Source organism: Leguminivora glycinivorella, chromosome Z (genome assembly GCF_023078275.1).
Source record: "Leguminivora glycinivorella isolate SPB_JAAS2020 chromosome Z, LegGlyc_1.1, whole genome shotgun sequence".
Taxonomy (NCBI): domain Eukaryota; kingdom Metazoa; phylum Arthropoda; class Insecta; order Lepidoptera; family Tortricidae; genus Leguminivora; species Leguminivora glycinivorella.
The window spans coordinates 38205632-38221426 of NC_062998.1; the positions used below are offsets into that span (position 1 = coordinate 38205632).

At 37.9% G+C, this 15795-nt stretch overlaps 2 protein-coding genes across 4 annotated transcripts in view; one reads left to right on the top strand and one right to left on the bottom strand.

Annotated features, from left to right (window-relative positions):
- Positions 1-944: 944 nt before the first annotated feature.
- On the bottom strand, positions 945-3387 carry LOC125241414. Of its 2 annotated transcripts, none has more exons than XM_048149890.1 (2): positions 3044-3387; positions 945-1521 (listed from the first exon to the last, which is right to left on the bottom strand). In XM_048149890.1, exons 1-2 carry the CDS (start codon positions 3205-3207, stop codon positions 1308-1310), a joined length of 378 nt encoding a protein of 125 aa, XP_048005847.1. In that variant the 5' UTR covers positions 3208-3387; the 3' UTR covers positions 945-1307. The 2 variants fall into 2 exon arrangements, with proteins under 2 accessions (XP_048005847.1, XP_048005848.1); XM_048149891.1 differs by having other exon boundaries at positions 945-1481; positions 3004-3387.
- Positions 3388-4140: 753 nt separating this feature from the next.
- The window catches only part of LOC125241096, a 42479-nt gene continuing 30824 nt past the window's right edge, over positions 4141-15795 (top strand). For both annotated transcript variants that reach the window (XM_048149411.1, XM_048149412.1), the window contains exon 1: positions 4141-4828. In XM_048149411.1, coding sequence (XP_048005368.1) covers positions 4691-4828 — 138 coding nt within the window. In that variant the 5' untranslated portion in view covers positions 4141-4690. The remainder of the gene's footprint in view (positions 4829-15795) is intronic.

Below are 15795 nucleotides of genomic sequence, written 5' to 3' on the forward strand. Positions count from 1 at the left end.
GTCCGCTGCAATTAACACAATTAAGTTCCGTTGGGGTTTCACAGTCCTTGTAGTGATGCTCACCAGCGCAACAGCTGCAGCGCTGTTTGCCGCTGCAGATCTTGGCCGAGTGATTAAATTTAAAACATCTGTAACATTGCTGCAGAGGAGGAACATAGTCAAAGACTCTGTACGAGAACAGGTCGTATTGGACATTATCCGGTAATGTGTTCGACAAGAATGTGATGCTTACAGTTTGTAAAGGCACTCGGTCTTGACCTACTTTTTTTGTGAATCGTCGAATTGAAATGATTTCGTAAATCGACGACAGCTTCGAATACAAATCCTTGTTAGAAATGGTCGTTGGAACAAATCGTATGATACCAGTTTTTTCTATATGCGCCGCAGGAATGAATGCTCGCAAGCCATTTTTTTCAAGAAAAGCCGAGTTATTTATGAAATTGTTCGCCGTGTTAAATTGCTTAAAGGCCACTACAATTTTATTTGCATTAACTCTGCGAATAGCCTGCACACCTTTGATTCCATTTGTGAATATATGATTCAGGTAAATCGGGCTTTTATTTCCAATTTTGTCCGTGCCGGTTGACTCAACAAAAACTTTAAATTCACTGTTGAGTGAGTTTTCTGGGTAAAGTATTTTGTAATTAGGCTTGAAGTAAGGTAAATAAGAATTTTCCTCACCGCCGCCGACGCCATTACCATTTTCCTTGTCTAGGTCCATTGTCTTACTCCTTTTATTCTTTTTGTTCCTGGGGGCCGGGGGTTTCTCACCCCCGCCCTCGCCGTCACTCATTTTCTATCAGTATATTACACTAATACTATATTACAGACAAAATTACAATATATATATACAGAATCTTGAAAAGTTTGAAAAATATTTGAAATTTTCCGCCCTCTCAGTTCAAATTCCCGCCAAAGAATCTATAGGAAGGGAATTGGCGGATTAATATAGACTGTATAATGAACTTTTAAGAAATATAAGTAATTGTTTGATTGGACTTTTTTTTTTTTGATGTTTATATCAACGTTTATTTAGTAAAAAGATGAAAATAAAACTTAATTATACAACTTAACACTTTAGTAACACAATCAACTTTCTTACGAAACAAAAAACACGAGCTCTTTCATACTACTTTTACACTTTAAAAACTCAAACGCGGACCCGCTTCCCATGCGACAACAGATGCTTCACAACAATCGTTCTGAAATCTATCAACGACATCGCTTGCCCTCCGTACTCGTTATACAAGATGTAAGCGTTCAATACCAACATCTGCAGAATATGGACTCCCAATATCTTGAACTTGTTATTCGCTCGTGTCTTCTGCTAGGATACTGCAGTAATACTGCCCCAGCATCTCTTCATGCTTTTCAGGGCTATCTTTGTACTTGTTGTACTCCAACACGCAAGAAGGACGCTTGTTCTTCTGTCTGTACGTGTCTATATACTCTTTCCATTCCCCATTGTGCTCCGAAGACACCATTATAACTTCACGTCGCTCCCTCCATTTCGCTACGCAGATCCCGTCGGTATTGTACTTAACTATCTTCTCCCCCTTTTCTAACTTTTTATCTTTAACTTCTTTTAAAACTCCGAACCTTTTACGCTTAATCGGTCCTGTTACATAAGTCTTTCTATTTATTAGGAACCTGGTTCATTCAAGAGAATTGTAATCTTCACTCATGTACACGGAATGGCCGACATCTAATTTATCTTCTAGCAAAGTCTTCGCCACGTGAGGACCGGGTTTCTGTTCTGATTGATAAACTGCCAATTTCAGCGCTAATCCGAACTCATCTGTTAATATGTATACATTTTCATAACAAGGCACAGTGATTGACTTTTCTATACATAACACCCTTGTTGGATGAACGACTTTTTTCATCATAATATTGAAGTAATCTATCATATGAGAGATTTTAGACATCTTATCAGTCTTCCCAGGCAGCTCATGTTCGAAATTCAAACATTTTAAAATGAACATAAATCTAACAGGGCTCATGTATTCCTCGGGGTCTTCAACAAGCGGCTGCGTTGCATCAATTACATCCGCATTCATAGTTCCTACATTCAAAAGTAACCCGAGGAAAACGTAAAACTCGTTCAGTGTTACCTGCTTAAAGCGTCTACCTTGTTGATTCTGGACATCCGGATTTAGGAGTTTCAGTGCGTGATTGTTTATATTATTTACTAGAAACTCGGATAAAGATCTATTGAATAGTAGCTTGAAGAAGTCTACGGGCGTCTTGCCGCAGCTCTCCTTAAGGCCTGGCTTCATTTTGAAGGGGCATACTTTAGCGGGTTGGATGTCGTTGCTCCATTGCAGCAACGATGGCGTCGCTGAAGAGGCTGAGCACTCGTCTTCAGTGTCCGATGGGCTCACTGTGTCACCATCAATACTCCAGTCGCTGTCTATACTCCAGTCACTCTCCGACATGGTTTCCCAGTCACTCCCTGACTCATCCTCCGACTGACTTGCTGAATCGTCCGAATCATCGTTAACACTTTCAATTCTTAATTCCGATTTCATTCTGCTAGCCAATTCCTCGTCTGATTCATTTTTCGAAGCCATTTCGTACAAACAGTTTAAATTCAAACACAAACGTATGATATGAACAACACGGGAACAGTAACGGTTTTAAATCAAAACTAAACCGTCGATATTTAAACAAAGAACACACTCACAGTTTCAAATATTATTAAAGAGATATACCCACTAACTTATACATCAGTTTAATAATACCTACATTACTGATATCGTTCTAAATTACTGTTAAAACTGCCCGCGAATCTTGATAATAAAAATAAACATGTGATCCGTGCGTAGTTCGCACACGGCGCCGTTCCGCCCAAGACTGACATTTTTTGCGATAGTTTTTATATAGTATAATACATTAATTTGAGGTACCATAATTGATGTATTACTATAGTTTAATTGTGATTATTTTTGGGAGTGCACCGCACAAGCGCACTTTAGGGCAAGCCGCTACTGCCGAAGACACCATTATAACTTCACGTCGCTCCCTCCATTTCGCTACGCAGATCCCGTCGGTATTGTACTTAACTATCTTCTCCCCCTTTTCTAACTTTTTATCTTTAACTTCTTTTAAAACTCCGAACCTTTTACGCTTAATCGGTCCTGTTACATAAGTCTTTCTATTTATTAGGAACCTGGTTAATTCAAGAGAATTGTAATCTTCACTCATGTACACGGAATGGCCGACATCTAATTTATCTTCTAGCAAAGTCTTCGCCACGTGAGGACCGGGTTTCTGTTCTGATTGATAAACTGCCAATTTCAGCGCTAATCCGAACTCATCTGTTAATATGTATACATTTTCATAACAAGGCACAGTGATTGACTTTTCTATACATAACACCCTTGTTGGATGAACGACTTTTTCATCATAATATTGAAGTAATCTATCATATGAGAGATTTTAGACATCTTATCAGTCTTCCCAGGCAGCTCATGTTCGAAATTCAAACATTTTAAAATGAACATAAATCTAACAGGGCTCATGTATTCCTCGGGGTCTTCAACAAGCGGCTGCGTTGCATCAATTACATCCGCATTCATAGTTCCTACATTCAAAAGTAACCCGAGGAAAACGTAAAACTCGTTCAGTGTTACCTGCTTAAAGCGTCTACCTTGTTGATTCTGGACATCCGGATTTAGGAGTTTCAGTGCGTGATTGTTTATATTATTTACTAGAAACTCGGATAAAGATCTATTGAATAGTAGCTTGAAGAAGTCTACGGGCGTCTTGCCGCAGCTCTCCTTAAGGCCTGGCTTCATTTTGAAGGGGCATACTTTAGCGGGTTGGATGTCGTTGCTCCATTGCAGCAACGATGGCGTCGCTGAAGAGGCCGAGCACTCGTCTTCAGTGTCCGATGGGCTCACTGTGTCACCATCAATACTCCAGTCGCTGTCTATACTCCAGTCACTCTCCGACATGGTTTCCCAGTCACTCCCAGACTCATCCTCCGACTGACTTGCTGAATCGTCCGAATCATCGTTAACACTTTCAATTCTTAATTCCGATTTCATTCTGCTAGCCAATTCCTCGTCTGATTCATTTTTCGAAGCCATTTCGTACAAACAGTTTTAATTCAAACACAAACGTATGATATGAACAACACGGGAACAGTAACGGTTTTAAATCAAAACTAAACCGTCGATATTTAAACAAAGAACACACTCACAGTTTCAAATATTATTAAAGAGATATACCCACTAACTTATACATCAGTTTAATAATACCTACATTACTGATATCGTTCTAAATTACTGTTAAAACTGCCCGCGAATCTTGATAATAAAAATAAACATGTGATCCGTGCGTAGTTCGCACACGGCGCCGTTCCGCCCAAGACTGACATTTTTTGCGATAGTTTTTATATAGTATAATACATTAATTTGAGGTACCATAATTGATGTATTACTATAGTTTAATTGTGATTATTTTTGGGAGTGCACCGCACAAGCGCACTTTAGGGCAAGCCGCTACTGGTCAAATGGTTCCCTTTCAAGGTTTATAATACGGCTAAATTGAATATGTGTTTCTCATTTGACAGTCAATGTCTACCTTTGACAACTGTACATAGTCGTATTATATTGCATTGTTTATTTCTCACGAATTCAGTTTTCGTCTTGACGATAATTTTTAATTTTCTGAGAATTCCTGAATGATCGTGAAAAAGTTTGGTGAATGTACGTTTGTGATAGTTGCAAGTTCCGTTCCTCATTATGGCTTGTGTGATAAAGGAGTGCAGATCACATACAGGACGGAAAGAAAATATGCAAGAGGTTATAACATTCCATCGGTAAGTTTCCTTAAATTTTGATAATATTTATTGGTGGACCCGAACGAAATATAAATGTATATATTGGTAGTTTACACAACTAAAACTATATTCAATTCTGTATGGATTTATGCATGTTTTTTCGAAGTTTTCTCAAACTGAGAAAGGTTATGTTTTTGACATAGTGATGTGGTGTAGTTCTATCGACCTCACAATAATAACCTATCGATATTCATTTCATACCTTAAGAGGGCTTTCATGTGAAAAATAGTGAAATCGAAACCGAGCGCTTAATCATACCGTGTGTCGTATGAAATTAAATAGCTTTGCGAGTAGATTACAATTATACACCCTGTTTTTATTAAATTCCGCTAACTTTAAGGGAAGGTTCTTTAGATCAAAAACTATTAATTTCTCTACGAAACAAGCGTCCTAACTTTTACGGTTATTGAGTTATTAAAAAAAATTAAGATAATAACTGAACACGTGTGTGACAGTATTTAGTAATTCCTAGTGTTATTTGTTTTGACCATAGATTTAGAGATATTCAGCTAGGTTGAGTAGTTAGGCCAAAAAGTGTGTCTGCATGAGAGGGCATTCTTTGGGCTGGTGTCCCTCTCACACTTACTGACAATGTCAACATTATTCAGTGACGTCATAACTGTCATAAATTGAGGATACCAGTCAATTCAATTCAATTCAAAAATTTTATTTCAGGGGCCTATTGCATAACAATTTACAACTTGTATTACAAGTACCGCTTGTAATATGAGTTGTAAATTGTTATGCAATAGGCCCCAGGTAAAACCCATAGTAAAAGAATACAATTAAATACAATAAAAGCAACAGAATTTAAACATTAAAAATCGTCAATAAAAATTAAAAATATTAAAAATAAAATTCAAAACATTAAATAAAAGTCAAAAAACATAAAAATTAAAATTATTCAATCTATTCCGATATTTACATTAAATTATACACCACGCCTCTAGAACCCATATGCAAGAAATTCCAGTGTCTCCAGAATGTACCGGCAGGATATCCAGAGATGAGCTGAAGCAGGCTGTTGGGACTATCACGTACCCGGTGCATGAGAGACGCGGTACGTTTGCGGATTATAGCCCCGAAAGAATCTACTGCAGCATATATTCAAAGTTACTACCAAACCTACTAATACCCAATTGAAGGTTTTTTTTTTTAATTAAGCAAATATTTGATTTATTGGCATCAAAATAATTTCATTGTAATTATTTGCCAATTCTTTAAAATATATCGAAACCCTAGTCTGAATATAACACTTAAATAATATAAGAAGTTATAAAGTTAGGTAATATAGAGATAAAAATACTACTGGTAACCTCATTAACACTGACCACACGTGCGAGAGAGACACCAGCCCAAACAATGCCCTCTGAAATGAAATAAAAAAATTTGCAGTGACTTTACATTACCTTTCGCCGAAAGCGTACTCGTTCGTTCGGGAACAATTCGAAGACGTTTTGCCACATCCGAAAACTATTACTGCATGGTACAAGGGAGTCGACTGCAATCCCGGGCTACAAAAATCTCTAAAGTGTGAACAATGCATAGAAAGTCAGTACAGCAGTGAAAACAATTCAGAGATAATAACATTGATCAGTATTAAAGACCGAGGCGGACTGATAATGCCATCCAAAGATGTGTTTAAAATATGTGAAACCACTGAGAGAATTATAAGGCAACAAAAAACCACCATGCGCGCGGAATTTTTAGGCCGTCAAAAACATGTAATGTCTATCATAAATAAAGTCGGAGGGACATTTATAGGAACTAGACCTTTTGATAAACTTACTGTGCATTCACATGAACAAGAATTTGAAAACAATCACAGGATGTTACTGATAAAGGCTGTCTGTAAGGTATATCTAACAGCACGCATCCACCACATCATCAAACAGGCTTGTATGCCTCGTGACAGAATAAGAAGTTTTTTAACTAAAACCATATTATTTAAGGGCCAATAACTTTGAATTAGTGGTCACTGGTATTTAAAGTACTTAATAATATGTATTAAGAATGATTAATCAATATTTGGGTTAGAAGATCAGTTGCCACACGTACCTGTTAAAGCATATCGTGTGTAATATTAAACATGTCATGTATATAATCCAATAATATAATATAGCCTTTATTTCTCTTTTTTTTTACATTAAATAAATTATTTTAATTTCACTATGATGATGATGATGATGATGATGTATTCCTGTTATCCCTCACTAGGGACATAGGGCTCTTAGAAGAATCTTCCACTTTTCACGATCCTGGGCGACTGCTTCCAAATCCTTCCAGCCTAGTCCACTTGCGCCAGCCTCCTTCTCCACTGACCGCCTCCACGTGGTACAAGGCCGTCCCGACCGTCTACTGCCAGGTGATTGCCAGCAGAGACAGAGACCCTGCTTGGGCAGGTGGTTATCTGCTCTGCGTAGCACGTGCCCTATCCACCGCCACTTCCGTGCGCGTATTTTAAGCGTGTAGTAGAGGAGATATAGCCTTGGGGGTCATAATAATTACCACAGCACCGAAGTTTGTTTTTTTTCAGTAAATCCTAAAATTTAAAAATCGTCTCTGGTATCAACTTATGGGGAATTAGGCGGCAAATTTTTTTATAGCGTTGATGTTTAGCAAAAATATAAATATTTTTCACTATTTTGGTAAAATAAAAAATGATAAAAATCATAAATTTGATGAAAGGAAGTAATTAAAACATAAATTTCAGCAATGTAATTTTTTTCATATGTCCCACACCATGGTAAATACGGGTACGATCCGCCTGGTGATTAGCAGTTACGGTAGCCTATGATGCCTGCCAATCTAGAGCCTCCACATGCGCGTTGCTGGCCCTTTAGGGTACCTTTCCACTAGAGATGCGCAACGTGATAGTGTTTGATATCCACCAATCATGTTCACTGTTCGTTCACAAAGCGTAGCGCTAGTAGGAACGGGTTCGACTAAGCTGATTGTGGATATCAGAAGCATCCATAACACATCTCTGGTGGAAAGGCACCCTTAACAGTCCTCAGCTAGCTCGCAGGATAACGCGCGTCCGCGGGAGAAAAATCCTCCTATTGGGTAACCGTATTTACCATGAACTTGTATTTTGGTGGGGTTCAATAAAAGTATATAAATTGTCGCATCCCATTAAAAAACTGTCGATAAAGCATTATATCGAACACGAGAGAAAACCAAAACCTAATAATCATCGGTTTTTCTAGTCATAAATCTGCGCATCCACACACCCTGGACCCGTATATGGTCGCACACTGCGGCTTCTTCTAATTCAACCTAGCGTTTTCCCGGCCTAGCGGTCAGTCTTCTCCACTTTGCCCGGTCTCCAGCATACTTAGACGTGAGATTGTTCTCTTGTATGTCCGCTCCCACGACGTCCAGCCAGCGCTTCTTTGGGCTACCGGGGCCGCGTGACTTAGAGCCTTGGACAGCGAGATTAAGGCATCTGTTTTCGATGTAGGCTTAGGAGGATTTTTCTCCCGAGGACGCGCGTTATCCTGCGAGCTAGCTGAGGACTGTTAAGGGTGCCTTTCCACCAGAGATGTGTTATGGATGCTTCTGATATCCACAATCAGCTTAGTCGAACCCGTTCCTACTAGCGCTACGCTTTGTGAACAGTGAACATGATTGGTGGATATCAAACACTATCACGTTGCGCATCTCTAGTGGAAAGGTACCCTAAAGGGCCAGCAACGCGCATGTGGAGGCTCTAGATTGGCAGGCGTCATAGGCTACCGTAACTGTTAATCACCAGGCGGATCGTACCCGTATTTACCATGGTGTGGGCAGCGCCGGCCCGCGCACTCGATCAGGGTAGAGCGAGATATAGTTTTGGCGCCCCCTTGTTTAAATATTTTTGGAGTCCGAATCCGAAGTCAAAACGCCATACTTATAGATTCCCTGTGCCCGTCTGACACCTCACAACCATTTGACTAAGTATTTAAGTAAAATATATCACATGTATTCTTATTAGATAAAAACAGTTAACGCGAGCGAAGCGAGCGCGAAATTTTTTCCTATTATTTAAGGGGGGGGGGGGGGGGGTGTTATATATAAGCCCCTGTCTTTCGTAGGCCAAACGTGCGCGAGGTTAAAGCTTTCCTGCGCAGCGTGTTCATTAAGGAGTTCATTAGGACAAGAACAAATTACTGTGATGAAACAAAAGAGGCCAAAGACCAAGCTCTGGCAGACCAAGAACTGATAACAGTCGGATTTGAGCTTCAGTTTAGGGCCACGGCAAGGCATGGGAGAAAAAAGCAATGGCCAACTTGGACAGACATTGAGAAGTTCGACTCTAATTGCAGAACTTTGGCATATTTTGGGGTATTTAGATTTCACAGGGTGCTGGCGTTCTCGACTTCTAGGCCTTTTATTTCGTCATCAGTTTTAGTTTTATTACACGAAGAGTTAATTAGGCCACAGTAACTCATTCGTCAGCGTCGGGATGCCATAATGGGCATCGGTGGTTTGCCATTATGTGCCCTTCGGTTTCCTAGTGCTTAGAAGTTCGTTCATCATCACGCTTACGCTCCTTTGACTCATACAAAATTGTGCCTCTCTGAGACGTTTTGCGCCTTTGACTTTAGGCACTGGTCCCACCGCGAGCTAGTAAGCTATGAGCTATCGGCTATAAAAACGAACAAAAGATAAGCACTCCCGTGCAAATAAAAGAGACACGGCGATATTAATAGCTCACCGCTGGGCGAGTAGCTATTCTTATCGATTATCTTAAGAGGAATTCTGCTTTGGATTGTGGATAAATACTGAGTGTTTGGATAGCGCCGTAACTTTGACTTTGTCGTTCGGCCTCGCAACAATATGGTTCGTCTTAGAGCTAGAAACATCTTTCACGGCGCCCTAGTAACAGCTCCCATGCACCTTATGAATGTTGTACATGGTGCTACTTTTCAGATAATCTGAATCACAATCACAAATCTAGATTTTCAATAGCTGAATAAAATTAATTTCCGGCTCCTCTCGCCATACTGGGCTATTTGTGCGCCCACGCAATGATGATTTTGGCGCCCCCTTACCATTCGGCGCCTAGAGCGGCCGCTCCACTCGCTCTACCCTTAATCCGGCCCTGGGTGTGGGACATATGAAAAAAATTACATTGCTGAAATTTATGTTTTAATTACTTCCTTTCATCAAATTTATGATTTTTATCATTTTTTATTTTACCAAAATAGTGAAAAATATTTATATTTTTGCTAAACATCAACGCTATAAAAAAATTTGCCGCCTAATTTCCCATAAGTTGATACCAGAGACGATTTTTAAATTTTAGAATTTTTTTTCCATAGTAATTTTTCATACAACTTTTGTCGGTCGAAAAAACGCATTTTTCATAAATATATTTTACTATATTTTTAGTATGTCAAAAAGACACACACAAAGAACTAAAAAAACCAAACTTCGGTTCTGTGGGAATTATTATGACCCCCCCCCCCCCCATACAAATTCTCATTCCACTCCTCTACTAGTGCGTAATTTCACTATAATATGTATTTTATTGGGTTGGCGGAAAAGTCTTGCACCAAGATATATTATAAGACTTAATGAATTTATTAATAATTTTATTATTTGCAACAATTAATCAGTAATGTCCCATCTAGTTGGTAGATTGTTGATGCCACGGAAGTATAGCACTGAAGTATAACTAAAGTAAGTGTGTATTTTATCGATAGTCAAATCGACAAAGTAACATCCCTAGAAAAACAAGAACCTACTGACCACCTACCAAAAAGGGAAATAACTAGCATATATCCATCCCTTTTCAATACATTATCTAATTCATAAAGAAGTCAAGGATGAGTATATGCATTTCACAAGCTTGAAGAATACAACCGTTAACATTGCGTGAACTTCATGATGATGATGATGATTCACATGAAAATAAATACACAGCGATAATAACAATTTTCAATAAATTTTCATATATCGACATTGACACATATCAATCAAAATATCAGTGGCCAGAAAGCTAGAAATAGTGAGCGTCAGGACTCCTGGACCACTACAGATATTTGATGTTTAGTACATACTAAAATTTAGTGCCTAAAACTAAATTCCTATTTAAGTTGACGCGCGCAGGAGGGCTGGCGGATTTGCCTCTATACTTTTGACAGGCGCTACATACTTCAACGCCACGGCTGGGCTCACAACTTTAAATTCCGTCATAACTTTTTTCTGGTACGCCAAAAAAATTTGAAAAAAAATATATTGACAGGTACCAAATAGGTATTAAATATTGACTAAGATATCAATTAGTAGTGTTGTCTAGAACTATGTAAACCAAAAATGGTCCAGACATCCTGACGTCAGAATGTCTGGCCACTTTATTCGCTCGATTTTTCGATATCAGTGGAGGTACCAAATATATGTACTCAGGTACCAAATAGTATCAAATAGGTACTACATTTTAGTATGTACTAAACATCAAATATCTGTAGTGGTCCAGGGGTCCTGACGCTCACTAGAAATAGGTTGCATAAAGGAGGTTATTAGCTAAAGCCTAAAGTTAGCAGAAAAATATTAATATTTTTATTCCTGGTATACACGGATTAGCGACCGATTACTACATGCGCATTACAAGGGGTCTTATCTTACTAAAAGAGTTAACAGGCCTTGGACTGCATTCTTCAGATCTGTGATCTGCGACCAACTTGATTTCCTCCTATCGATTTTAGTAGTTGCTGTACTGAACATCAGTTTCCTGGGCGGGCGGCGGGCAGACGAATGCATGCTGTTGGTCATTTAGTGAACAAAGACCTTGTATAATAACGTGTATTAAATAGTTAAATAAAACTTTCTGAATACTGTAATATTTATGGAGTTTTATTTACTTTCAAACAACAATGGAAAAATATGTAGGGTCAGTTTGTCCCGCGTTGAAACAAAATTCATTACGATTTCGTTCACTCCTTTATTTAGGTATTAAAAAAGGAATTTCGATACAAGTGCGAAAAGAGGAAGTTCGAAACGAGTGGCGATAAATTAAAACACGACCAAAGGGATTTAAATCTACACGAGTTACGAATTTCCTTTTCGCACGTATATCAAACGACGTTTTTCAGTACAGATGGCACTCCGAAGCTTCGACCTGACAAGAAATGAACCACTTCTCGCACTAGTGCGTAAAAATAGCACCATCTATAATGAAAATAGTATTACAAAACACTCTGTTTTCTCACGAAACACTTTTATGTACCTACTGTACAATGTAGGCTTGTATAGGACATGTACTAATAGTACAAAAGACACTCCCAAGATCTTGTTTTCAATTAAGTCAATTTAAACTATGTAACATACAAGCACGGAATGTTGTGTCTTACATCTAGGTATACCGTATTCACTTATTATTGGAATATTTAATACAGCCCGGACAGCTTGAACATGTCATGCTCGCTAAAAAGTCTTTGCTTACGGTGACGTCGTTGATCGGGTCGCCACCTTCCCGAATGAAGGTTGAGGGAGGCGATGGCTGAGATGCGCGCCATATTCGTGCTGTTTGTGAAGACCGGTCTGTTTCAGCTAATAGGGGCTATGCTATTCTATGTAACATTAATTTTGAATGAGATTACGTTGAGGCACTCTGTTCGGTCCTTGTTTGTTTATTTTCTTTCTGACTCTTGGAGACCATATACATCTCCAAGGAAAAAAGTAGATTAAGTATATATATATATATATATATATATATTTTCTCCTTTGCTTAACACTTTCGAAACCGGGCTCTACGCGGCGCTACGACATTTTCGCTACATACGGGGAAACCCATGTAATCGGCTACGCTTCTACGAGCGGTGTACCCGACAGTCGGGTTCTTGGTAGCGAAAGTGTTAAGACAAGAGTTTTTTACAACTCTAAAGTTATTTTAGTTATTCGTTTTTTTTCTTCATTTTATTTTATTTTTTTATTTTATTTTATTAGAAGACCAACAGCTTTAACAAAAGAACATAGGCTTAAGACTAGGATACAAAAATGAAGCCAATAACAGGTCTCCCTAACATATTACAAATGAAAGAATACGGATGGCTTAGATGCTAGATAATTAAAAAACTACATATTATATATAGTATGCATTACAAACTTATGTGTGTGTGTGTGTGTGTGTGTGTGTGTGTGTGTGTGTGTGTGTGTGTGTGTGTGTGTGTGTGTGTGTGTGTGTGTGTGTGTGTGTGTGTGTGTGTGTGTGTGTGTGTGTGTGTGTGTGTGTGTGTGTGTGTGTGTGTGTGTGTGTGTGTGTGTGCGTGTGCGTGTGCGTGTGCGTGTGCGTGTGCGTGTGCGTGTGCGTGTGCGTGTGCGTGTGCGTGTGCGTGTGCGTGTGCGTGTGCGTGTGCGTGTGCGTGTGCGTGTGTGTGTGTGTGTGTGTGTTTACTCCTTCAATTAATCACTAACAATTTTATTCGCTATTGCGGTTTTAAACGATTTTTTGTTATTATGTACGAATGGGTCGATATCACTGAACTGATCGTTGTAAGTTTTGGAAATTCTATATAACACAGAATTCCTGCCGTAATTAGTATGATAATTAGGTAAACTAAGTAGGCGTTGATGCCTAGTATTTACTTTAGGTGTGAAGTATTTGATTTCAGCTATAAGATTGGGGCAATCTAGGTCACCTTTGACTATATCGAACAATAAACCCATATCTAGTAACACTCTCCTGTCCTCCAGACTCATCATGTTAAATCGTTTACAACTATTATCATAGCTTATGGATGTTTGTTTAGTACGGTAGTTCAGATATCGTACGAACCTCTGTTGTAGCCTTTCTATTCGTGACTTGTAGGTAATGTAATTAGGAGACCATATATTGGATGCGTATTCAAGGACACTACGTACGTAGGTAAAATAAACTAATTTGATACAATCAGGATCGTTGAATGCCTTACAGACTCTCATCACGAAACCCAAATTTTTGTATGCTTTATTTATTATATTATCAATGTGATCAGACATCAACATTTTACTATCTAATAAGACTCCTAGGTCTCTTACTGCTTGCACTCTTTCTAGTCTGATATGGTTCATTGTATAGCTAGCGTGAATCGGTGATGGTTTTCTTGAAAAAGTAATTACTTGACATTTAGAAGCATTGACCGTTATTTTGTTTTTATTATAATATTCTGATAGTGAATCTAATGTTCGTTGTAAAATATGATTGTCAGAAGCATCCTTTATTTTGATAAATACTTTTTTATCATCAGCGTATAACAGATGTTGCACTGGTGATTCGATACAAGTGTAAATATCAAATATATATGCATTATAGAAGAGAGGTCCTAAATGTGATCCCTGAGGGACGCCAGATGGGATATAAATATGATTTGATCTGTAACCACCAATTGTGACAAATTGCGATCTATTAGAGAGATAGGATCTTATCCATCTGAGTAGAGAGCCATGTATTCCTAGTTTTTCTAGTTTGGCTAACAGGATGACGTGGTCTACTCTGTCGAAAGCTTTCTCAAAATCAGTGTACACCACGTCAACCTGTCCACCTCTTTCCATATTTTTAAGGACATAATTTGTAAATTCTGTAAGATTGGTAATTGTAGATCTACGCCGAAGAAAACCATGTTGGTTCGAACTGATGCCTTGCATTATTGTAGGATAAATATGATCATATACTATTTTCTCAAAAATCTTACTAAATGTGTTTAAAATTGAAATAGGGCGGTAGTTTTCAATATTAGTCTTTGATAACTTTTTATGTATTGGAACAACATTGGCTTCCTTCCATTTATCGGGAAATATGCCCTCTGATAAGGAACGATTAATTAATATCGACAAAGGTATACTAAGTGATTTGCTCGTGTTTCGTATAATTTTGTATAATTTTTTTAGATGTACTTTGACACTTAGAGACTCTATACATCTCTAACATCTCTTATTAATAATCATAATAGCTTTGTACTTTGTATAATTTCTTGTGTTAATATTTTTTTTTATGAATACTTTTGCTTAATAAATTGTATCTTGTTTTTTTTTAATGCATGTTAATTATAAGATGTAATATTTTGAAAAGAAGTGGCCCGCCGAGTTTCTTGCCGGTCCCATAGTGGATACCCTCCTCCAACTGAGGGGGGACTGAAATCTTCTCGAGGCTGAGGCGTAGGGTTAGAGCTGGCGTAGTTTTATTTGACGTTCATAAGCGCATTGTAATATGCCTACTTGGAAAATAAATATTTCATTTCATTTCATTTCACGATTCCCTCCACTTTTATAGCCTGAACTAGTCCCAATACATACCTACTTACATTGCAAGTTAAATAAAAGCTTTTATTTGTTATTATATAATAGTTATTTGTTTTTTATTTACCTTTCAAAATACCACAGATAAAAATATTTGAAATTTTAGTGTTTCATTGTTTGACAACTTACCCTAACTGAATAATATGAAAATAATAAGTTAGCACATTTTTCGTTTAATGTTAAATTTTATTACCAACTTTAGTAAAAGTAATTAAAACAATGACTCCTTTGGTTACTTGCTAGTTGCTACATTACATAGGCACACTTTCATACAACTTAGGAACAATATTTTTTTCTCAAAATGAAACTATTGGTTAAATCAAACTCCTAAAAAAAATATAATTATAAGTAACAGGCAATATTGTCACTTTATTGGTTTTTTTCAAAATCACTGCTTGCAACACAGAAATAACTGTGATTTACTTTTGCACAAAACATTTGAATTTGTACTTCAGCAAAGCATTTTTTCGTTAATTTACCAGCTTTTATGTAATATTTCATATATTTTTCGTAGTCTGACCACGTTTGATTCCTGGTGTCTGTACTGATCTTGCCCCAAAAATCACTGCAACCAGAGAACCATCAGTTGTTTTGCACCTACTTACTTCATAACACTTGGATGCTGTTACTCTTCCATAACGAAGCTCAAACCAAAGTCCACTTTAACACTTTAAGTTCTCGCGCTT

Excerpts from the sequence above, each read along its gene's own strand:
- LOC125241414 (XM_048149890.1), bottom strand. The coding sequence starts at position 3,207 with ATGAGTGAAGATTACAATTCTCTTGAATTAACCAGGTTCCTAATAAAT. Across the intron at positions 1,522-3,043 it reads AAGTACAATACCGACGGGAT|CTGCGTAGCGAAATGGAGGG; the intron begins CTGCGTAGCGAA and ends TACCGACGGGAT.